Source organism: Tenrec ecaudatus, chromosome 18 (assembly GCF_050624435.1).
Source record: "Tenrec ecaudatus isolate mTenEca1 chromosome 18, mTenEca1.hap1, whole genome shotgun sequence".
Classification (NCBI taxonomy): domain Eukaryota; kingdom Metazoa; phylum Chordata; class Mammalia; order Afrosoricida; family Tenrecidae; genus Tenrec; species Tenrec ecaudatus.
In genome coordinates, this window is record NC_134547.1 from 23,387,888 (window position 1) to 23,413,649 (window position 25,762).

The window sequence follows — 25,762 nt, forward strand, 5'->3', positions numbered from 1 at the left end:
CAGAAAGATCCACTCTACACTCACTCTTTACTCTTGGGGTACCCTAAAGATTTACCGTATACACTCGAGCATAAGCCGAGTTTTTCCAGCACATTTTAAATGCATTTTTTGTGTGGTTAAAATTAGTTGCCTCGGCTGATATTTGTGTCCACTTACACTCGAGTATTTATGGTAAATTTGTGGAAATTCAAACGGGACCATTCCATAGTGTCTTGTAGCAGTGGTTCTCAACCTTCCTAAGGCTGCGCAACCCTTTATACAGTTCCTCATGTTGTGGTGACCCCCAACCATAAAATTATTTTTGTTGCTACTTCATAACTGTAATCTTGCTACTGTTATGAATCATAATGTAAATATCTGATATGCAGGATGTATTTTCATTGTTACAAATTGAACATAGTGATTAACTATAAAACATTATGTAATTGTATATTATGAAATATTTATTTCTAATGACAAATAAATGAAATTTTGTCTTGAAGCATGGTGTAGCATGGTACACCATGGTATAGCATGGTACCCAAGCATGGTGTGGCATGGCTAACAGTCTTCATGCTGGGTACTTTTATGTGGGCATACCCGACTGGATGTGGGTGAACCCGACGGGAGCTGTGTCTCGGTTCCTAAGACCATCAGAAATATATGTTTTCCAATGGTCGTAGGTGACCCACAGGTTGAGAACCAGTCCTGTGGGGTCGCTATGAGTTGGAGGTGGCTGGATGGCAGTGGCAATAAAGTTTTTTCCTTTTTTTGAAGTGAGCAAAGGTGGTACAGTCCTACAATTCAGGCTTTGTTCTAGTGGGGAAATAAGCACAAATATTCCCTAGTATGCTCCATGTGCTGTAATGAAAAAGCCACAGAGAGCATGGGCCTGATGAGGAAGTGGTGGAATAGGCTTGGGTAGGGGCAGTCTTAGGAGAATGGGCATAGAGCACAGAGCAGGCTAGTGTTAAGAGCTGGTGCCAGGCAATGCTGAGGCTAGATAGAGGCAAGGCAGAGTCAGGCTGAAGGCTGCGGAAATGTAACATTGAGTGTGCACAGGGCTACAATGGCACTCTTGAGTCACCCTATTTGAATCCCTGGGATTACATGAGATCACCAGTGACTAGAGAGATGGGCAGGAACTAACTTCACGTCATTTTCATTACAAGAACCAGGATGGTGAAGCTTCACAGAACCCAGGAGAGGAGAGAGTGTCCAGTTCATGCAAAGCCCACCACAAGCTCCGAGCAGCATGAATATGATCTGCACTAAAGCTCGCCTGGCTTGAATAAAAGAGAGGGCTGAGGAGAGGGAAGGAGCCTACAAGTGCAGACGAGGAAGTGTGTGGATCAGCTGTCAGTTTCTGAGGCACTAGCCAAATGTGGCTCTGACTACTTGCAACATGGCTACTCGAATCCAGGTGTGATGTCAGTATACACCAACTTCAAAGACGTAGTCTAAAAAGGCCTCATTGAGTGGCTGAAAGATTGGTGATTCAGACTCATATGGAGGAAGGCTGAAAGGTCGCAGCCCTGATAATCCTGTGGAGCAATTCTGCTGTGCACACTTGGGGTCGCCACTCACCAGAGTTGAATCAAGGGGAACTAACAACTGTGGTAAAAAGAATGTGAAATTAATTTTTCCAATCACATGTTAAAAATATCGGATGGGACTAACTTAATTTTGGGGGTAAATTTTTCATGTGATAACTAGAAAATTTTAAATGTCATGTAGCTTGACTGGTTCTTTTTTTTGTCATTCAGAAAAGGTTTTACTTCAATAGCACAGTGATGTGGTGTTCAACATTTAAAATATTTTTATGGTTTTCAAAATGCAAATTTAAAACTATTTTTAACTTTTAAAAGTTTTATTGGCACTTAATCCACATAACACACAATTCAATAGTTCAATCCTGTAACTTTTTTTTCCACGTGAAATTTTAATCAAGAACAAATGTTTTTCACAGTGTAACTCTTTAAATGAGAAAACCTCATCTTTCGCTCACAGAGTAACCTAGTGGTTTCAAACTGCTGGCCTCCTGGTTAGCAGCCAAATGTGAAACCCACTACCAGGGCTCCTTGGAGATGAAGGGAAATATAAAACAGCAAAAGCATGTAGGGCTGAGACATGTTTGTCGGATGATGAAAATGATCTGGGGTGACACAGAAATGGATTGAGAGGGAGGGAAGGAGACCTACAGGAATGAAGGCTTTGGGGAGAAGAGACAGAACATACGGTTTCTGATGCTTGTGGTCCAGTGGACTTGGCTTTGAATTTGATACCCTTCTCACCTGACAGAGGAGCCCTGGTGGTGGGTCAGCGCTTAGCTATAATCACAAAGGTTAGAAGTTCAAATCTACCAATGGCTCCATGGAGAAAGGACCTGGCTGTCTGCTTTCATAAAGTTTATATATGAGAAAACCCTATGGGGTAGTTCTAGGAGCCCTGGAGGCATAGTGGTTGACTTGGGCTGCTGATTGCAAGGTCAGTAGTTGGAAATCACCAATGGCTCCACAGGAGAAAGATGGGGCTTTCTACCGCCTTAGAGTTACAGCCTTGGAAACAGGGAAGTTCTACCCTGTCCTGTAGGGTCAAAGTCAAAACTGACTCGATGGCAGGGAGAGGGTAGTTCTATGCTGTCTTATTGGGTGGCTGTAAATTAGAATCAACTTATTGGCACACAACACCTGATAATGTAAATGGTCAGGCTCTTAGCTAAGAGTGAAGAGGGTATGTTGTGAGTTGAGGAATTGTTAAGGTTTATTATTACAAAATATCTTGTTTTTGTCTCTTAAAAGACTGAGTTGCCAGGTAAGGACAACACTAACTTGTTAGCTGATGGTCCCTGGCAGTGGCCTGGCCACTAAATGATTTTAATAAATGTTGAAATAAACAATCCTGAAAGTCTTTCTCTCCGGGGCTCACATCTGCCACTCAGTCCCCAAAGGTGCATCTAATTCATTCTCTCCTCTCTCTCTCTCTCTCAGAGAAACCTGGATCCTAGCCAGCCCATTTTGTGGAATTACAAGGCAGCTGCCATTAAATTATTCGAACCCCTGGGCACTCAGAATCGCCACACATGGCTTCTTTGGTAATCAAGAAACACTGGTAAGGTTTACTTCCTCTGTCTCCAGATCAGGAGGCAGGTCCTTACAGTGGCCAAGAGAGAGCCATAGTTGGAATATGGCCCTTCCAGGTACAACTCTGAAAGTGGGCGATTTGATTTCCAAGAAGCTCCCGGGTGGGAAAACAGGGTCACAGGCCTCAAAAGGCTGTCACTTAGCTGTATGTCCTCCTCAGGTTTTCACTGGGCGGTCCCCAGGCTGAGGTCTGTGATGATCTTCTTGGGACTCAGTTGTAACATCGTACATCTACTTCCATCCCTGCCCTGGGTCACGCAGCTGGAATGAGAGCACTCATGTCTTCACCACTATCAGCAGTGAAGCACTGGGTGCTGATAGTAAATAGGAATGCAAACGAGTATATGCACGCCTATTAGAATTTTTAAATGATCTTTCACTTCATTCCTCCAGCTCATGGCTGCTGTTACTTAGCAACTTTACCCTGAGGTACGCCTGTAAGGCTCTGGGCCATGGTGCCTATGCTTAATTTCTGGGTACTTTTTAAGTGGTACTTACACGGACAAGCCATACACTAATCTTTGTTTTCTACATTCATGAAAAGGTTTAAGGTTTCAATGATGTGCCCGTTCCTCAATGAGCTGAAGCCTCCCTTGGAGTGCACTCTCTTTGTGGTTGGTTCCCAGCACAGTCTTTCCTTCTGCTTAGCAGGATGGCACTGTCCCTGGGAGGCAGGCTCCCTCCAACCCGACTGGGTCCTTGGTGGAAGGAGGCACTGACGTGAGTATTCAACTCTAGACAGCTCACAACCCAAGGAGGCAGCTTTCAGGAGATATAACTCCACCACCACACTAACTCCTCCAGCCCAGAGGTGGCACCCAGCTGTGCTCATCAGGAAGTCAATGGGAAGGGTGTGGTGGGTGCTTCTGCCTTCTGTCCACGCAGCCTGGCTCCTCCTAACTCCAGGCGGTCTTTCCTGGCCAGCCCTCATTCCGAGGACAGGAAGGCTGAACAACTTAAGTGTAGGACCAGGCTTTTCAAAGTAATGAGCAAGGTGATACTCCTGAGGTGGTGGTGTTTGTTAGGGTTCATAGTAAACGAAGATACAAAGTATAATTAAATGTATATTTTTAATAAATCCAATAGTTATTTTACTAGAGGAGCTTTAAAAGTTAAGATACAAAATGTAGAGTTCCAGTTTGGAAGCGGTTGACTATCCACACGGTGTCCTGCTGATGTCCAAGCAAGGCAGACATGCCCGGTCATGCCAAGGACACACAACACTCAAATACACATACACATGCGCTATGGCGAGACCCCTCCGCCAAGCGCAGCACCTGGAATTACCAGTGTTCAGAGCAAGGCGGTGCCGAGAACACAGCACCAACATGGAGACCACATAAACAGCTTCACATGGCCTCACAGCCCATGGAGATGCAATTACACAATCTCTGTCTTGATAGGAGGACAAGTGGAAAGAGGAGAGGGTTGTCTGTCACCTATGCCGGGGAAGCAAGGACTGAGCTCAGTCCAGACGGAGGTCTTTGCCGAGGCACTAGTACAACAGAAGTACTGCAGAGTAAAAGAACTTGAAATACAGGGGACTGTGGACACGTTACCGATGGAAGTAGAAAACTATCTTACAAGTAAAATCGCCACAAACCACGTCAACAGAGGGCGAAGTGTGCACACGGTGACAGCTAACACATGAGCCACGCAGGATAGGTGCAAAGCTGTGCCTGAAAGAAGTTTATGTACAAAAATGTTCTCTGTAAACATGGTGAGGTGAGTGTTCAGAACCTACGCTGACAGTATCATAAGGTCAGGCAGCAATGGAGTCGCCACACAGCACAAAAGACAAGGCCTGAGAACAGCCTGGGAACAGCCTGGCAACTTGCGACGAAAAATTCAGGTGGCTGGGCTCAGACATCCTACGGGTCCTCTATAATCTGTGTGTATGTGTGTGTGTTTGTGGTGTGTGTGTGTGTATATATACACACATATGCATATATAGATAATTTTTGGTATTTTAAAATATAAATTTACTTATATTTGTAGAAAAATGAGAACATAAATGTGTCTTTACAATCTTTGCTGGAAAGGCTTATATGAAGTTAGAAAGAATAAACCATTTATTAGTAGTTAACATATATTAAAATGGCTTAATGATTTAAGAAAATATAAAAAATATTAATACTGTCAAACTTTCATACCAGAAAATATTATGGATTTTTCTCAGACTTTTTTCAAAGATGAAATATGAAAAATTTAAATAAGTTTTATATAAAGAACTTTCTGTAACTTCAATTACTATACAGTGGGATATGTCTAGTCTATGTCTTTATTATTTCTCAATTTAAGCACCATTCAATTCTCTGGATCCATTCTGGCTGTAAAATATCCCCGAATCCACAGGATGTTAACTCTTTAATGGCACGTGTTAACTGAAAATGAGGTTGGTTGTTTGTTTGAAGGAAAAGACTTTAAATTATTTCTTATCTACGTATGAATTGGTTTGCCTTCTGAGCCAGTTAAAAATGGGGCTGTCATTTCAAGTGCAGGTGTCTTGGTGCAGCCCCACGTTGCCCGCCCCGCCCCGCTCTGAGGGCTGTGTCTCAGCCTCGGGACATCTGGAGGTGCATCTGGCAGCAGACTGGCTCAGCTCCAAGTGCTGTCAGAACTGCGCCTCCAACGTCAGGGATCCCATCTGGCTTTTGTAAATCTGGCAAAGACTGCATCTCCTGGATGCTGCCTGGGTAACAGGGGCGGCCCCTTCCAGAAAACATGTGCTTCTGACCACCCATATTTTATCACTTGCCCATTCTGTGTAAGCTTGACTAAAGATAGTGTTCAACAAACCTCCAGCCATAACATTTGTTCTTTTCAAATGTTCGGTGTGTTTTAGGTAGGACAAGAAAGCGCTATCAAGTCAGTGATGGGGCTGTGGCCATTCAGCAAGTGAAGGAGGGAGTTTTGGAAGAATGGTCATGTCACCTTTCTATTTGCTGGCCCAAAGCCACCCCACACACACAGTGGCATGGAAAACTGGAAAGCTGGGTTGCTCAACAGGTATCTTCAGTAGCCGTAACTGCCTGCGGTGCTCGTGAAGCCCACAGAATTCCGAACATCCCCTAGGGAGCAGATAGCTCCATCTCCAGCTGGCTTTCCAGGGTCTGATGCCTCCAGAATTTGAGAAGCCAGGATTTAAAAGACTTGAAGCTGCCAACCACCTCAGTCCCCAAGGATCCCTACTGAGACAGGGGTGCACTGGTCTCTGGGGAGGTGCTGTCAGCAAGTAAGCCCTGGAACAGGAGCACTCACTGGTCCCAACAGCTCTGGGCAGGTGGACAGGCTGGGTCAATAGTGGGGCAAGTAGGTTGGCCTGCGATCAGCCTTCCCGGGGAAGGCCTTAAAGCCCTTGGGTGCTGCCTTGTGTGCTGGTGGGGGTGGGGGCTGTTGTGGGGGTTGCACGTAGGGAAAGGAGGCGGCGCCGCAGTCGCTGGTCGCAGCCCACACCGGAGACTGCAGCATTTGCATGGTGTCATTCCACTGGCTGCTGGGGCTGGCCACCGTGTAGAGAGCTGTGCTGGGACTGGGCAGTGTGCTGGCCAGTGGGGACGAGTGTTGCCAGGGTGCTTTGGGTGGCCATGTTTTGGTTTTGTTATCCTGGGGGAAAGAAGAAGATTTTCAGTGGCTTTTCTGAGCCTCTTTCCCCCCTCCCTCCCTGTATCACAGTTTGCCCCCCAGGCCTGCAGCAGCACTAAATGAACCTGACTCAATGAAAGAAATAGAACTTTATCTTCCTGTGCGGTATGTTAGTCACCAGACACAGGTAGATAGTATGTATACCCAAAGAAGGGACTTTTTACATTAACACCAATGTTAATGACCAGAGCAAGATAAGACTTTCTATTCCCATAAAGAGTTACAATCTAAGAAACTACCGGGGCAGTTCTGCCCTGTCCTATAGGGTCATTTTGAGTCAGTTTTGACTCCCGATGGCAGCGAGAGAGAATTTTACTGAAACGTAAAAGGACAGCTACGTGGCTAATGGCTGTCACACAGGACAGCACAGTCATGAAGATTCCTTTGCACGTGACTTTGAGTAAACTGAGATAGCAAATCCTTTAGACAAAACCTTGGGGAAAAATTGGCTTAAGAAAAAAAAGTTATTTATTACAAACTGATTAGAACCACTCCTTATTGAGGCCTACATAAAAACTGAAGCTGTGGAAACTTGTTCTTGGTCTGAGCCAGCCCCCTTTGGCCAGAAAAGGGCCCACAATACCTGGTTCACATCCTCCATGGTAGTAAGCAAAGGTGGTGACGGCAGCGTGGTGGTCTCCTGTTCTCCACTGCTGTGTTTCCTGAAAGAGCCAAGAGCTCAGGGCAGTCACCGCCCTGGGTTTCCTGTCCGCCCTATCTCTCGGGGACACTGAGTCCCTTGGCCCCAGTGTCTCCAGGCACCAGTCTAGAAAAGGAGGTCCTGGGTCCACAGCATTCTGGGGTGAAGCACGGGGAGGGCAGCCCTTGCAAGGTGTCCACTTTATAAAGTTTCATGGGTGAGGGCAGGGGGCACAGGCAGGCAGTTACATAAATGTTTATCACACACAGGAGACACATGACTTAAAAACAACAGTCTGAAAATAATAATAATTTATAATCTATCAAAGGATCACAAAGGTAGGGGGAGGTAAAAAAAGAGGAGCTGATACCAAGGGCTCAACAGAAAGTCTAGAAAAGAACGATGGCAACAAATGTACAAACATGCCTGATGCAAATGATGTATGGATTGTAATGAGTTGTAAGAGCTCCCAATAAAATGATCTTTTAATAATAATAATATTACTATAAAAGGAAAAAAAAACAGTCCTTTAGTAATCAGTTAGAAAATGTTGACTGACAACAGCAAGGTGCAGTAAATCATAGCCAGGTAACACCCAGTGCTGACACCCGTGCTAGAGGTGATCAACTAGTCTTCCTGGGTGTCTGCTCAGCCCCTCAAGTTCAGCATGTCCAGAGCAGAGTCTGACTGCTCAGCTTGGCTCACCCCTGCACCCCTGCAGGACGCTCTCAGCTCCTGGACTCCCTTTCATACTCAGACCAAAAACTTGCACGCCCTCCTTGAGTCTTCTCTCTCACCAAATCCCACAGCCAGGCACCCTCTACTCACTCCCACACCCTGTTCACTTCTCGGCTCATCAGAAGCCTTCCCCAGCCATCCTTCTGAAGACAGACTGCCTTTCCCTGCACTAACTTAGTTTTCCTCACAGCCCTGAGCCCAATATGGCATATTTATCTGTCATTCCTGGCTAGACTGTCGGTTTTCTGAGGGAGGAGAGTTGGTTTTGGTCACAGTCTTAGTACCAGTGCCTAGCACATGATGGGTGCCTGCCATGAACGAATGACTAAATGAACGAGTTTAATGTCTCAGGCTTACACTCCTTGAAAGAAATGGAGTAAAAACAGCATCCTCTATTACGTAGTAGGAGCCCTAGTGGGGTAGTGGTTCTGAGATGGGCTACAATCCGCATGGTCAGCAGTTGGAAACCACCAGCAGCTCCAAGGGAGAAAGACCGGGATTTTTACTCCCATAAACAGATAGTCTCAGAAACCCACAGGAGGCTGCTGTGAGTCTCAATCACCATCATGAAGCGGTTGTGCCCTCACTCAGCCATCCTTCAGTCTTCACCTGTGCCGTACCAGCCCTGTCACAAGAGGTCAAGAATCACAGGTGCAGGTGACACTACATAATCTAAAACTCTCTGGCCCTGGGCTTCCTCATGACCCACAACTCTCTCCTTGCTTCCAGTTATCCAAGTTCTTCTGCTATTTTAGGCCCCGTTTTTACTTTTATACAAATAACAATTCCATTCTACCTTTTTTGATGCTAACTGTGCAGTCCCCTCCCATGACTGTTTCCTATGCACCTTATGTGAATGGGGTGCATGATTTATGAACATATGGTACTTTGGAAAACCTTTTAGATCTGCATCTACTATTTTTTCAATTCTGAAATGATACTTATTGCATCCAGTCCCACCTTTGAAAGACAAAGCCACTAAGAGTCAGAAGTCAGGCACTGGATGGCTTGCTGCAGAGTCCTCATTAGAACCTGGCTGCCCAAGACCCCCCTATCTTACCTCACCCCCCACTCCTGCTCCTGCCTTAAGTCAAGGATTGCTTCCTCTATAAGACAAGAGACCAGCATCCCTATCTGACTTAGGGACCACTTCATGAGACTTTTATCTCAGGAAAAATTCAACTCAACACAAATCACCTGGCTTCCCTGAGGTCTCAGCAGGACAAAGCCAACGATCTGTTATGGAAAACATATGGGAATGTCGTCACCCAGACATCACTGTAACTAGGCCCCACCTTTGCCCCCTGTCATTCCCACACAGAGCAGGATGGGAGAGATGGGGCTCCTGACTCTCCGAGGGGAATAAGAGTGGGACATGTCCATATGCTCTTTCCCTTTCTTTTTGGTTTAGAAATCACCCATACCTTCTCTGCTTGACAGCAGCCACGAGGTCAGGTCCTGAAAACATGGAGAACAAGCTGTCTCCGTTGGCAGAGGACGTCTCATCACTCGAGCTGGCTGAGTCTCCCTGAGCGCCCAACCAGCTGCTGGGTAGACCATCCCTAAAAACCAAAAACAGAAGCTGCTACCATGCCGCCTATTAGCCAGCCTGGACACGGCTCAACCGCTTCAAGGTGAGCCGCTCCACGCCCTGAAAGCCACTTGCACCCTGCACTTACTTCATAACCAAATTGTGGTCTCTAGTGTCTCCTCTAAGGAGCCCGGGAGCACTAAGTGAACCGGTTAGTTGGCTTGAATTCACCAGCTGCTCGGTGGGAGAAAGACGTGGCATGGTGCTTCTCTACAGATGACTCTGGAAACCCTCTGGGGCAGTCCTACTCTGTCAGAGGACGTGGTTGTTGAGGCAAAACTGATGGCAAAGAGCTTGCTTTGTTGTTGTTTTTTTGGTTTACGGGTCTCAAAATATTCTAAAAACACAATATTTCCACCATTCCCTTATTATAAAAGGAACATATACTCCACTCAGGAATGTATCATTGGTATACGGAATTGACTTCAGAAAAACAAAAAGTTGAGCTGGTGTTTAGCCGTCCAGGTTTACTGCCCCGATGATAATAAGGAATGTTGAATTCAATCCCTGGTTGTCTTTATTATACCAATACACAATTTTCTCAATACAATGGAGCTTGAACTGTCGCTTTGTGTAGGCATAAATGACAACTAAAATACAAAGCACACCAAATCCAGTGCCACTGAGTCAATTCTGTCCATAGCAACCCTACATAGGGTTTCCAAGACTAAGATATATAGTTACAAGACTATATATATATAAAATTATTTCACTGGGGGCTGATACAACTCTTATCACAATCCATACATACATCAATTGTGTAAAGCACATTTGTACATTCGTTGCCCTCAGCATTTTTTAAACATTTGTTCTCCTCTTAAGACTAAAATCTTTAAGGGAGCAGCTAGCCTCATCTTTTACCCTCAAGGTGGCTGGTGGGTTTGAACCGCCAACCTTCCAGGTAGCAGCCAACTACTTAGCTCACAGGGCCACCTAGGGCTCCTCAGACCCCAATGATAGTATTCTAGAAACTACGTGAGTTTCACAGCTACATTCAGATCAATATAAGCACCATACTGAACCCACAGTTACTTAATGCCATCAGTAAGATCCTCATCTTAGGCTGACGAGTCTTGCAAATGCTTAGTTCACACTGATGGTGTGTTCACCGAGGCGCATCTTGCTTTAGCAGGCAACCTGTGGACTGTCTGCCACAGCACTCTGATATGCTCACGTGTCCTTGGTGTCACACTCCCTTGGGGGTTTGCAACACAATGTGCCTGCCGAGAACACCCAGGCAAAGGAACTTCCTCTTCACAGGCCCTTGGAAGGATACTAGTGCCCAGATTCGGCTACCCTGACATACCCAGCACTCACCCTTCAGTGAAGAACTCTGGTAAAGGCCAGGTTTGGTGGCCATCCTCCATGGGTGGCCAGTGGCCCCGGGGGTGGCCTGTGCGGCGGCTGTGCTGGGCGTGTCGCTTCTGCTGCATTGCCTGGCTGACTCCTGCCACATAGCGAGCAAACTCTGGGTCTGAGCCCACTGTATTGAAACAAAGGGACAAGCAGGTCTGGGGTCAAATTGGCCTCATGGTTCATTCTCTCCCCTGTGAACTGCGTCTCACACACCGTTCTAGATACAACCAGCCCTGCTATAGTTTGCACATACTGCTCTGCGTTTGGAGTGTGGTTGTGCAGCAAGCCTACACGAGGACAGAGAAAGGCTGAATGTGAGGGGAAGCAGTCTCTATGCTTTGAGTCATAACCTAAGAAAGTAGAGAGTCAGAAAATGACTTTGACTGACTGATAGCTTACACATGGCTATCAAAGCCAGATAGGGGATCCTATTCCATTCCCACTTGGGGCCAATTCTCCAGCATATTGGATAGCAGACCTGCTCATTCACTGTTGGGAGTAAGAGAGGCAAAAACAAAACGAAAATTTAAAATGTATGAAAGGGCGATTGCAAACCCACTAGACCCAGCTGAGTAAGGAGGTACAGGGCAATACAAGTGAGAGAAAAATAGTACTGCTGACATTTGAAGAAGAGTCAAACACAAAGATGTGGTAGGAAAACATGTGGGTACTGCACTAAGATAGCTCAGAGTTACACAGTTCTTAGTTTCATGTTTGGAAAGATGCTGGCACACACTCCCCTGATCACGACTCTCATGCCTGTCCTCATGGCCTGCCATGGGGCCACTGCAGGAGGTTGCCCAGACGAGGGGAGAACAGGGGCTGAAACCAAGCCACCACCTGACTTAGTCACACCACGTCCCTCAGAGCTGTGCTGGCCTGTCCAGATTAGGCACTCTACTGGCCCACCACCCACAGGGAGGGCATCTATCTTCTTCAATCCATCAGCCCAGAGGCATGCCCTTCTTTAAATTGATCACAGGGCTAGACAGACCTCATACCCTTGGAGCAGACGTTGTAGGAAGCTATACCAGGGACTTGGCACAACTTACGTCAAGGCACACCCAAAAGGAAGAGCTAGTGGGACTCATAGACTAAGGGGTTCAAGGTTGTCGGACTGAATAGAAGGTCAAATCCTGCTCAAATCCTGGACTTAGACAGTCAACAAATGTACGTGCTATGTATCACCAAGTAAGAAAACATGAACTGTGCATCCACTGGTAGCGGCTAGTGGGCTTGCTCTGAAGAGCTGCATACCCTTCCTATGTCCTAAGGCCCCCGGGTACACAAGGCTCCCTGGATCCACCTACCCAGGGAGACCAAGATCGGGATAGCAACACGAGGGATTTTTGGCAGATATAAGATTGTGTTCCATTCCTTTGGTTGTTAATTCTGAGGCATTTTAGTGAAGAGTCTTCTCATCTGGTGGCATTGCTGCCCCCTGGGGGATAACAGAATGGTCCAGTGGGACTGCAAAAGCAGTCCTGGATTATCCTGGATTATGTGGTACAATACAAAGATTTTTAATTGTCAGGAGGGGGGCGAGTAATCCCCCTCTCCTCCTGAAAAGGGGGTGGTAGGCTGAATATGTTTGGGAACCTACAATTTATACAATTCTCTAACCCATAGGTTTCCAAACTTAATTGGTCTACACCCCCCTCCCTAACCTTTTCCAGAAAAGTAAAAAATTACTCAGCAATTAGAAACTTTACTTTGCAACAAAACAAAACTTTACAATTAACAAAGTTTGTACTATAGCCCCTAATTATTCTGTGTCCCCTGGGGGGCAGTATTGCTCATTCAGGGAAACAGTGCTCCACATAAATGAAAATCTAGGGAGACTTCCCATCCTATTGTTTTCCTGACTTCCCCTTTGATTGTTGAAATGGCTTTCCAAGGATCTACTTTGAGATTTATTTACAATTTCTTTTTAACTTCAATGGGTTTTAGCTTTTTCCCTTCAGTGGACATCTCTAGGTGGCACAAAGAGCACTTGAGTACTTACTGATTTGTCTGGCACCTCAAGAAAAGGCCTCGAGATCTGCTTCGGAACCACTATGGAGTGCAGTTCCACTCTGCACCCACAGGCCACTCGGAGTCAGACGGACTGGCCAGAGACTAAGGTTGGTTTGGCGAACGTGGTGCAATAGTAAAAAGGGTTAGTTGCTAACTGAAAGGCTGGTGGTGTAAACGCATCCAGGGGTGCCTTGGAAAAATGGCCTGGCGATCTCCTGATGAACCAACCACTGACCCACAAGAGCCAGGAGGGGTTAGCGTCACCTTGATGGCAACAGGTGACTTTAAATCCGTAATTCCCACTTCCCAGTTATTTTGTTTTGTGATGTTTTTCTAATTTCTTAAGCTGAGTCTGGTGTATGTGTGTGTACACAGCCATATTCCATGAAGGCAGGAGCCTGCTCTACTATTTTTCAGAGTGCATAGGATTAACTGCTGCCTTGGCTCCAGCAATGAGATACCAGACTGGAGCCCACTTGAACTATGAAACTCTGAGCAACTCAAGAACGGTCTCTAAACCTCCCTTCAGTCCTTTATGAAAGGAGAAAAGTTGTTCTGCTTACCTTCTCATCACACTCACCACTGTTTCCCACTTGGCTAAATCTGCCCGACACTGGCCCCCAGACTGAGAAGGGGCCCTCACAGTGAAGCTTGTTGGAAGACCACAAAGCCCTCGGTGATTACGTTTTATGCTAAAACCCCAGGAACACCACACATACCTGCAGGATCAAAAGGCAGAATCTCTCCCAACATTCCAAAGACTCCATCGTTTTGGTCACGGTTTGGCCAGGTGTTATTTCTAGGTCCTTGTGGTTTCTGCCCCAACACCTCAGACATCACATTATCCATATAGCTGCTCACCAAACCCAAGCTGTACAAGTCAGAACTGAGATCAGATATGCCAGGCCATTGGCCAAGAGGCGGCAGACCCGTTCCAACAGCCTGTGCTGGCTGGGATGAGCTCTGTACCCATTTCCCAGGTGCCCGAGGCTGGGGTGGGGGCTGCTGAGGGCCAATGGGTTGGAGCAGGTGTTGGTAGTATTGAACCTGCAGTTGCTGCTGCTTTGGGGACTGCTGCTGAGGTGCCAGCCCCAGCTGGGCTGTCAAAGGCGTGTGTGCCCCAGCCTGAGGGGGCCGGGGAGGGGGTGCTGGCAGTGGCGGCTGCTGTGGCGGGACAGCACCTGCCTTCCGTTCAGTTAGCAGAGCTGTGGCAGCAGAGTTATGCCGTGTTGTCAGTGGGGAGCCCTGGTGGGACTGGCCCATGTTAAAGCCTGAGAGGAAATCGATCACCTCCTGCATTTCCTGATCAGTGGGTAAGTTCATACCCTTCTCGTCCTTGCCATCCTCCCCATGCAGAAAGTTCTCCTGCCTCTCCAAGAGGCAGCCGTTGGCCATCTGGTTACTAGGACTCTGAGCTGACTGGGAAAGATCTGTAGTTCTGGGGAAATTACCAATGTTCAAAATGCTTTGTAACCTCATATCCATATTACTGGACATTTTGGCCTTCTCTTCTGAACACCCAGCTATGAAGAGATTTTTGGAGGGGGTATTTGGGATGGGATAATTTGCGTTGCTGCTTGAGCTAGTGCACGAAGCTTTCTTGGTGAACCGGGATGTCAGTTTGGCGAATGTCTTCTGGAGGCCTGAAGATTTGTTTCCATTTCCAGAAGGTAGGTCAGCCTGATTTGCAAGGTCACAGATCTCTCTTTGCAGCTGGATCTGAATAGATGGTAAACCTTGTTCCCTTTGACATATATTTGAAGGAAAAAAAGAGATGGTAATAAATAAAAACAAATTACACAGTGAAATGGACCTTTCTGCTTTAAGAAAATAAGGAGCCAAAACCTAAGAAAGAGCTTTCTGGCAACTTTTCTTGATTTGCACGTGAACATCCGAGGGTTTTTAAGGGTACATAATTTAAACATCTCATCTCTTTTTAAATTAGGTGTACAGGGCAACACAGGGTAGTGAAAATTATATGACTATTCTGGCCTGAAGAGCTGCATTAAACCCAATACTCCAAGTCAGCTCAGCGGCTGAAGGATGGGGTCCAAGGGCCAAATCCACAGAGTAGAGAGTGGTGCTGGGAGGAGGAATCAGGGACCATCGTCCCTGGAAGTACTTCACAGATGGTCCCAAGGTTTTCTGAGCACCTTTGTCTGGTATTGAAAAAGCACTCCAAGACAGGTCAAAGGGCACCAGGTAGGAACTAAGCTGAGTGACAGATGGTTGGCACTGGATAAATCACTTCACCTGTATAGAGTGCAGGAAGAGGGAGGGGCCAGGCCAGATGTTTAAAGTGCCTACCAGTTCTAAAGTTGAGACAGTCTTGTGCCTGTCAGCAACTTCATCTAAGTAGATGCCATACAGGATAAAAATAAATCCGGGTAACATTTGTGTACTTAGGGGAGTGTGAGTTGGGTTTAAAGTCCTTTGGATGAATAAATGGATATCAGCCTACTCTCAAATGATCAAAGAGACAAAAATGTTAACAAGTAAGTGCGTATGGGTATAGAGCATGCAGCAATTTTGTAATGTTCCTGCAACTTTTAAAAGCTTTATTATAATTTCCAAGTAGATAATAGTGGGGTAATTTTATTACTGATTATTATATTAATATCCATTATTATAAATATTATTTATTTGGGAATAATCAGGGGTTTTTGTTTATAAAAAATTCTTTTTCCTGATTTACTTATCCATGTACGATCAATAACAGGACACATGGGATTGTGTAAGGGGTGGAGCTGAATGCAAGCTACGGCCAACGCTAATCCAAGTGGATGGTGTGTGGACACCAACCTCCCAGCCCTCCAGCGGTTTAGGTCCAGCACGGCTGTGTAGAGGACGTCCACCAGGCCCAAGGTCTTCTCAGGATCAAGGCTTCTCTGCAGCAGAGACATGGTAGCAGGGTCTTCCTTCAGGCACCTAGGCACAGACAGGAAGTTCATATAGATAGGCTCGATTTTCCCTTCTCTGCAAAGGTGTTTCACGCAGGCCTCACGAAGTCTATCTATACTGTAGGCCTGCTCCCCAAAGCTAACACTTCTAAGAACATTTACAAAATGATAGAGCTCGCAACTGGAACGTGGTGTTCCACAAATGACTGATTGAGGAAAGGACAGCCAGGAAAACAGTAGAGTCTGGAGTCTCTCTGGAATTTTAACTCTGTCAACTCACTCACAGCCACTGAGTCAATTCTGACTCATAGTGAACTTCTAGGACAGGGTAGAACTGCCCCTTCTGGATCTCTGAAACCTTTAACTCTTTATGGGAATAGAAGGTGTCATCCTCCTGTGCAGTGCCTGGTAGTTTTGAAATTGCAGATCCTGTGGATAGCAGCTCAACGCATAACCACAACATCACTCGGGCTTGCTGTAACTATCTAGAGTTTTCTGAAGGAGGAAAAGGCTCAGTGCCCTTAATGCCCTCTCACCGTCTAACAACATCCGCTCAAGCTCGACTTCCTATAACTCCAGCTGAGATTCTGTGGTCTGGCACATCTACTCCCTTGTTAATACTTTCCCATGATGTTCTTGCCTCTCCCGTCCTCTACCTCTCTTCACACCTGGACCTAAGAAACGGTGAATCAACAGAAGGAAAACACATGTCTGACCTGTTCTCAACACACATTTCAGGTAAACAGCATTTTAATTTTTTTGCCTTCCCCTAAGCCAATTTCTCACTTTGGAAGATAACGAATTCACTCCCTTTCTCTTTCCTCCTAGCTCCACGATCCTTGTGATATCCCACTGCCATGCTTTCCTACCTACCTCAACTCTCACCACCACATAGGCAAGGTCCCCCGGTTTACTTGGGCCTCTGTCCACACACCCTGCCTTACCCTTCTATCACAATGCAAGAGCTGCCCTGACCCTCACTTGAGTGCTGGACGCCATATGCCAACAATCTTAACTCAGGTAATCATTCCTCCTTTCCTTCTTGGGAATATTCCAGGTGAACAAACCAGCCTCATCGACAGCCCTCTTTGTCCTATGTTTTCCCTCCAGGTACTGCTTATTTCTCTACTCACATTGTTTCCTCTTCTTCATTTCCTGTTCTCCTCTTCCCCCATCCCTTAAAGCCCAAACCAAACTCACAGTGATCCTACATCAAAGGTTTCCAAGGCTGAAAATCTTTATGGGAGGGAATAGCCTCATCTTTCTCCTGCACAGTGGCGGGAGGATTTGAAATGTCAACCTTGCAGTTAGCACTACAGTGCTTACCTGACAGTGGCACTAGCCGCAGTTTCTTTTTGGTGTCCCCTGCCTGTGTGTGCTGAAGTCATAGAGGCCTCTGTCATGGTGTACTGCATCTAGTCCTGGGGCTTTGTAGACCATCCTTATACTGGAAACTCTCGGATTTCATTTGCCATCCTAGACTTTTCTCCTTAGGCTCGGTCTTGTATGTTACCTCAATGCTTGATGTCTTTCTTTGCACATCCAATGGACTATTTTCAATTGGGAGATTATAACCAAACCAACATGTTTTAAGACTGGCCAGCACAGAAATTCTGCGTCAGGATTAGAATGAACTCAGAGGAATAAATTTCCCACTCGGGAAGGTCCCTTCAAGAAGAGCAGAGAACAATCACTCTTCAATCTAGAAGACCAGTGGTCAACACAACTCTTGATCCCTCTCCTGCCTGTCCCAAATCACTCTGACTGCTATAGACTTGCCCAATCAATACACAATACCGCAAGAGGCCCAATTCACTGTGCAAAGTCTACCCTCAAACTTACGCATATCATCCCAATTTTCTAATTCCTTTACATCCAACCCATTAGCAAATCCTGACATCCTTTTTCTAACACATAATCTGAATCCAAGCACTTTTTAACATCTTTTTTCTCCCACCTAAGTCTAGAAAATCACCACCAATTCCCTAAGTGATACCCTTTCTCTTGCCCAGCCTGTTTTCTACACAGCAGCCAAGTGAGCTTTTGATAATACAAATCAGATTGCATCACTCCTCTGATGGAAATTCTCCAATGATGTGCCACTGTGCTTGAAATAAAATCTAAACCCCTCTCCATAGCCCTCGAGATCCTTGGACCCGTGGAAGGGAGGCCACACCTCCCCTCCGCTTGCCCTAGACATGAAGTCTTCTCCCTTTCTCTGAGTATGTTGAGTCTGAACCTAGTTCAGGACCTTTGTCTTGCTGCCCGCCACCTAGCCTGCACTGTTCTTCTCTAAAATCTTGTGACGGTCAGCTGCTTCTCACTGGTCAGGTCTCCCTCAAAGGGCAGCTCCACCAAGATTTGTGAGAGCTAGAATCAGCCTAGCTACCACCATCTGTTAGTTCTTGGGTTTTGTGGGGGTTGAAGATGGAATCAACATGAACAAAGCCACCATCCCTAACAAAGCAGCAGAGCTTTCGCATGACTTTAACTGAGAAGTTATCAACCTGTACGGATGGGAACTGGCAGGCCCTGGGGGTTCAGACCAAGACGAGCAACAAGACAAGTTCAATGCTCCATCAGACCCCAAACTCTTAGAAGAGGGGTTTGGCCACTGAACTTAGCATTGTTTTGGATCCATTGGCCAAACTACTTCAGAGTGTACACCCGTCTCTCTCAGCCTGGAGTCCCTGACTACCAGGTAAGCCCTCTACTTGCTTCAACTCCATGCTCCAAACAGACTTTGGGTTGTGATTTTGGTTGCTCCTTAACATCTTCTTACTAGAAATGTATTTACTGGTCATACAGAAAGGAATGCCACAGGGCCTGGTGATGTCAATCACTAAATTGGCTTTTTTTCTTTCCGTTAGATAGCGTTGTGGGCTAATTAACAAATGACAAATGGCTTTCACTGAATGTATTCAAGACCAAGAGTTGCTTCAAACACCCTACCAGCTTTTGAATGAACACCTAAACGGCCCATGAGCTGTAGTGTCTGTGATTTTTCCTTTTCAGCCCCTTGGATCACATATATGGTCATGCTGGCTTACCCTGCTGACTTCTGCCTTTGCTGCTCCCTTTACCTGGATGCTTTCTCCATTTATCTTCGGCCTGGCTGGCTCTTCTAATATCCAGTGTTACAGCTTAAAGTGACCCTTCTTGACTGGCCTCCTCATTTAAAATAGGATCTCTCCATCTCTAGCCTTCTAATATATGACATTACTGTAACTCCTACTTCATTGCACTAGTCAGTGTTTGACTTATCTCTTATGTTTATCAGCTGTCTTCTCCCCGTCTCCATCACAAACCCAGCTCTGAGAGACTGGATAATTGCCTAGCTTATCCTCATTTAATTTCCCAGGGCCTACAAGAACATCTGGCAGACAGCAGTACTCAGTAAGTATTTGCTAACGTGAGAACAGGTGGGTGACTTAATCATGGCAGTTTAAAATACCAATGAAAAAAAGCCTATCTGTGGAGTCTAGCTTGTCCATCAGGTCTCAACTTGATGACTTCATTTGGAGTTGTGACGGAGATAAATAGCTCACTGGAGGTAAGACACGTACTCTCTGCTTGTCTTCCTGCTGACAAGTCACATGGAGCTGTGCTGATGGAACCAAAACCCTGGAGCGGGAGGAGCCACGTGGAGACCCACCCCAGTGCTGAGATGCTTCCACCACCACTGGATCCACAAGACTTTCCACCCACTGGCCTGTGATCGTCCTGCATTCGGCATCATTGCATGTCTTGCATGAGTCTGAAGGGGAATTTATAGACTGGTATCGGACATATGGGCTAATATTGGACTTATGGATTTGATCTGGACTAGGCCAGGATGTTTTCTTAATATACAAGTACTCTTTGATACAAAGTTCTCTATCACAGACACACACACACACACACACACACGCACACACACACACAAAGCCTATCTGGTGCAGGACATTTCACTTTAACAAAAGAAAAGCATGATACATTCTGTACTCACTTTGCTAAGAATTTCATTCTTCTGAAGTCAAGCCGACCACATCGGTTTGAGTTTTATTCAATAAATGTATTTTGTGATTTGAAAGAGATAAAACAAAACAAAATGCCTTAAAACTTTGTATTTTTACCAAAAGCAGCCAGCAGAGGGAGCGTTTGAAGAACTGGTTAAAAAGAGTTTCAAGGAAGGGGGTGTTCAAATATGTTGATACTGGGCAACATACGCTAGCCCACAGTCCAGATGCCCTGGTGGTGCAGTGGGCAACTAGCTGAAAGTCCACGAGTTGCTCTGCAGGAGAAAGATGAGGCAGTCGGCTTCCACAATAACAACGGATCGCTTGGGAAACCCTGTGATGCGGTTCTACTCTGCCTTATGGAATCACTACACGTTGAATTGACTGCAGTGGGTTTGGGTTAGGCAAAAGTTCGATGTTATATTCAAAACGAGGATTCTAGTTAGTTTAATATTTTTCAATATATTGCAAGATCATATTAAGAATTTAGGAAGAAAAAAAAAAAGAATTTAGGAAGAGAAAAATCTTACAGAAAAGTAAGCTTTTAATTTGTAAAGATAGATGTTTGTATAATATAACATTAATTTTAGGAAATACAAGTAGTCTTATCTCCAGCATTAAGTTTCCATTGTAAGGAGGGGGCAGGAAAGTTTTGAGATATAAAATGAACTGCCAACTCTATTTGCTATATCAGGAAGTTGGGAACACTGTCAGCAGCAGAATCACCCGTTGCATCCTTACATTTCAAAGAGGGGCAGTGGCTCAAAAACAAGGCTACTTCAAAAAATGTTGAGGAAAATTTCCCCCAATTTTTTGAAGTCTCCGTGTGCAACTCATTTATCTTGCTACCATTTTAGTCCATACAAATCAGCTTAGTATTAGCTCTTCCTACCTAAATGGATTAAATATTTCCTACACAAACATTCACCCACCTTAGGATTTTAATAGCAACAGTTCTTCCAAGATGGGCCTAATTTTCCCTGTTCGAGGTGGCTTGGGTGAAAGTTTACAGGGATAATTTGTACTCCTTTTGTTGTGTAATACTAGTTACAATCCCCTCGGTGTAACAGTACTCTTTCACTGAGCTCCCTATTTCCATCCATTCTTCTATCTTGTCCCTTCTGCTTTCTAAGCTTCGTTTCTAGGCAAATGCTTGACAGAGCTGAGTTTCTCAGAGATGGTAATGGTCTGCTTGACTACTATTTGGCTGAAAGGTGATTCCTGGGGGGGTGGGTTCAATACCAGGTCTGAAGGGTGTCTAAAGGCCTTAGGCTGGGGGCAAGGGAGAATATCAGTCTATATCAGACCAGTAAGTCTGGTCTTTTTTATAATTTTGAATTTTGTTTTATATCTGCCACACACCCTCTGTCTAGTTCTATCTACTCTGGTCTTGATCAGAGTGGTAGCTGGGCACCATCTAATTTTTCCGGTCTCAGGACAGTGGAGGTTGTGGTTCATGTGATACATTAGTCCTGTTAATTAAGTCTTTGATTTTCTACACTTTTCTCTGCTCCAGACAAGGAGAGACCAATAACTGCATCTTAGATGGTTGCTCACAAGCTTCAAGACCTCCGTCATTACTTAACAAACTAGGATGTTGAACATTGTCTTTATGGGCTATGTTATGCCAATTGACCAAGACTGTGATCCTTTTTGGGCTTAATTTTTACTATTTACTAATAACGTTATGATTCAAATCTATATAGCTAAATCTATATACACACTTGTAAAGATAGATACGTACGGTTAGTAAGATTTCTGCAATTTAGTCTCCATTTAACAAGGTCTGTACTTGTTTTTATACATTCTGGCTAAAACCCCATATTATTATTCTAAAACAATCTAACAATGTGTTGGGCAAAATGGCTTCAAATTGTTTCTTTACTTTGCCTTTCTTTGATTATTAAATAAAGTTAAATATTTTCTTCATGTATTAATTGACCTATTTCTTCTTTTCTGATTTACCCGATCAGTGCCATGCTCATTTTCTTCTTCTTATTTTTTTGCTCATTTTCTTATTTTTGTAGTAGCTTTTTTCCCCATAGGGTAGAAGGAGGAATTTTTAAAATAAATTAAGAAAAATCACTTATTTACTAGAAGTTACATAAATATAATTAAATAAGACTATTACTCAGACTGAAATCTACAGTAACATGGGTTCAATATCATCCGGCTGTAGTTGGGAAAGGCAAAAGAAAAGAAGAACCCTCACTTTAATTTACCACAAAAAAGTTTTAAAAAGGGAGAGAGAGAAGGAATTTGATGTTCTGCACTCAGCTCTAGAGAAGCACTTGCTAAGTCAAAAAAGGATAAACTGTTAAGAAGCTGTGGACTCACTAGCAAAGAAAAAACAACAAACTTACTCATTTTAATATAAGTATATAGAAAATATTTTAGTTACCCTGTTCCACCCAAAAACCCATTGCCCTAAAGTATAATAGGGTTTCCTTGGCTGTAAGTCTTTTTGGGCGTAAGCAGCCTCATCTTTCTATGTTGGAGTAGTCAATAATTTTTCAGATGTCCTGGTTTTCTCATCATAATCTAACAATTATCACATACATGACCACTGTCTATCAGGCTATACAGACAAGACCTATCATGTCAGCTGGCACAGGGTTTAAAACAGAGCAATCATTCCACAGAAATGCAAACATCCATCAGAGTTTAAGACATTACCAAGTGGAAGGGACTTGAACCACGATTCTGGAGCCTTCTAAACTGATTTGGGGAGCATAGGCTTCTTTATTTTCAATCTGTGCCGTGTCAACCACAACCTAAGAGAGAAACAAAAACAACCACCTGATTTCAGAGGAAAATGGATTACAAATGAATCATGCAAAGGCCAGTCAAGCGCCCAGATGAAGACAATGGCAGTAAGTAATAAAGATGATGGAATCAACAATAATATTTCAGCAAACACTGAATTCTAGGTGCAAGATATACGGAATTTTGCAAGCATGCTAAACACTTTATCCAAACTACAAATAGGTTAATGAGAAATCAATGTTTCCTTTATCTTGGAATTTTTTTACCCTCTGAATATAAACCTGGAGCCCTATAGTACAGTGGTTCCACACTTGGCAGTCAAAAGCTCATCAACTGAAATCCACCAACTGCCCCACAGGAGAAAGATGTGGGAGTCCATTTCCATAGAGACTCACAGCTTTGGAAGCTTCGTGGGGCAGCTCTGTTCTGCCCTGTAGGGTCACTAATGGTCAGAATCAATGGCAAAGGGTTCAACTTTGTGAATATAAAAAAGTAATAATGACATTTAAAAAATTAATCCAGTGCTTTAGAAAGCCTTTATAATAACTGAATACATGGATGAAGATATTTTTAACCTCATCCTCCCAATTGTACCATTCTTTATTTTTTTTCAATTGTACTACTCTTAACCAATAAAGCCAGAAACACATGAAGAAGAAAAAGAACCAACTGTTCCCTCAATGATTTCCTCTGATTTGGAGGAGAGTGTAATAGTACACAAGTGATATAGTAGCTGCTGTACCCGACAGCATTTGATAGCGGAATGCACGTATTTTCAGAGAAAGAAAAGGACCGAACACTTTGAAAACAAATCAGCGATTCTTCAGAAGGGGTAAAGCTATGCCGGATTCCAAATCTTGCCTCTAATTAGGACACATGTTTGCTGCTGCTATAAACACAGAGTTCTCACAGCTGGCCTGCAGTGGCCTTTGGAACAAACTTCCTGTCCCAGGAAAACCCATTGTTGAACAAGGCAGGTGTCTCCTTACCCAGAAACAATCTAAAGCTTCTTTGTCAGCCACACACAAAGGTTCCTGCGATCAAGGGGTAGGGAAATAGGAATAATTTTGTGCTCCCAGAAAAACATAGGACTTTCTTTCTTTTAACCTACACTGTTTTCTCAAAACAGATCCTTTTACACACTTCTCCCTAAGAACGCCCTGCCATGCCATTGTTCTCCCAGTTTGTTAAATGACCTTTGGAAATAAGGCTCCATTTAAAGTTAGGAGTGGTTCACTCTTTTCCTTCGGGGTTGCGAAACCAATAGGCACCCATCAAACCCTTTAAATGACCTGGCCACCCTGCATCACCCGAGCCCTCATGTGCACGAACAGAAGAACAGTTTTCTGCCAACAGCCATTTTCTTGCATAAAGCAGAAATCAAAACTAACAAGCTCTCCTCGGTTTTCTCATTAGTCCTTCATTTCTAATTTCTTCTTCTTCCCTCTGACTACAATGTCGTGTGTGTCCAGAGGCTGTAGTTTAATTTGAGAAAAGTAAGGTCAAGCACATGAAATTATATGGGCCACAGGCGTCACACTGAAACACTGCTTTCAGATTCTGACATCCTGATCTCACCTCCCTTTGGCAAGAGTTTTCATTCGCCCCAAAGGTGTTAAAAAAAAACCCAACCGAAGCCATTCTTTTTGTGATGTTATTATTTGATGGCTAAGAGAGCGCTGTAGAGTTCAGACACAAACTGCTGTGAACGGGGCACCGCTTACCCTAGCATTGTCAGAGGCAGCTGCCCCCCTGAGGAGGTGGCATTAGCTGACAAAAAACACATGAGAAATAGTGAGCCATGTAAAGATCAGACAGGTAAAGGAGCACAAATTTGAGGAATAGAAAGATATTCACTGTAACTACGGGCTAGTCAGGTCAGGCCATGCAGGGCTCAGTCAAGCCAATGAACAAATCCAAAGCCATCCCCTGTACTGTGGTGAATGACTCATCGTGAGCCCTATCCAGGACAGGTAGAACTGCTTCTTAGGGTTTCCAAGATTGCAAATCTTTACTGGAGCAACCAGACTCATCTTCCCATGGGATGGCTGCTAGCCTTGAACTGGCAACCTTGTGGTTAGCAGCCCAATGCTTAGCCCACATGCTACAAGAGTTCCCTATAAATATAATTCTACACCATCTTTTTGAAATTGGGCCCCCTATGAATACATCATTCTGCAAAGGGGAAAAAAACCTTAAGATTTAATCATTCAGTGTTTGCCCTGTGTGCATACAGCCACATCCTCATGTGCCTGAAAATCTGCTCTCTCTCTTCCATCTGTCATGCACACATTCACTCACCAATCCAGCCTGGCCAAACAGCAGTTGCACGGCAGTCTTGCAGGCCCCCCGCCACACGGATGGGCACACCTGGTTCAGCACTTCAGTCACAGGAAAATCGTCCCTGGGTGTGATTCCATTATAGCAGCCTGCTTCTTTAATCAGCTGTAACATCGCATGCTACAGATTGGTAAGAGGAGAGTCCATCATATCACAAGATCAATGCCATGCAAGGTTCTAACATTTGTAGGAATTGATTTATATAGGTACACAGTCATTCTCAAGTAAAGAGCATTTTTGTTTAAATCCAAATTGTGTCATTTTAATTTCTTAACTAAATTTTCTAATTAGTCACTCTCAGGGATTTCCTCAACCCTGAGATTTCCTAAACCACTACTATACACATTTAATTTCTGTACTAGCACAAAATATAGTACCATATAGAAATTTATAGAGGCAAATGAAGGAATTCTGAGTTAATTCCTCTGAATAAGGAAATGAACTCATCTTGTAAAAGTCAATGCCAATCAAAACCTCAACTGTAATTTGGATGGCCAAGTGGTTAGGTATACACGGTTTGGAAAACAAATTGCATAAACTCAGATTCTACTACTCTCTGGCTCTATGAGCTGTGGGGTCTCACTTCCCCTGTTTGCCCCGTGGCAGGCCGGTGGGGGGGTGGTGAGGGGAGGCTGAACCCACCTCATACA

At 44.6% G+C, this 25,762-nt stretch overlaps 1 protein-coding gene across 3 annotated transcripts in view; it reads right to left on the reverse strand.

The window, feature by feature from the left end:
- Positions 1-4,173: 4,173 nt before the first annotated feature.
- GARRE1 (granule associated Rac and RHOG effector 1) overlaps positions 4,174-25,762 on the reverse strand; it is a 104,322-nt gene continuing 82,733 nt past the window's right edge. For 2 of the 3 annotated variants that reach the window (XM_075537652.1, XM_075537653.1), the window contains 8 exons: positions 25,074-25,232; positions 22,683-22,780; positions 15,911-16,036; positions 13,828-14,852; positions 11,054-11,219; positions 9,570-9,707; positions 7,351-7,429; positions 4,174-6,728 (listed from right to left, as the gene is read on the reverse strand). In XM_075537652.1, the coding sequence (XP_075393767.1) occupies positions 6,420-6,728; positions 7,351-7,429; positions 9,570-9,707; positions 11,054-11,219; positions 13,828-14,852; positions 15,911-16,036; positions 22,683-22,780; positions 25,074-25,232 (2,100 nt within the window). In that variant the 3' untranslated portion in view covers positions 4,174-6,419. The remainder of the gene's footprint in view (positions 6,729-7,350; positions 7,430-9,569; positions 9,708-11,053; positions 11,220-13,827; positions 14,853-15,910; positions 16,037-22,682; positions 22,781-25,073; positions 25,233-25,762) is intronic. The other variant, XM_075537654.1, reaches the window with a different exon arrangement.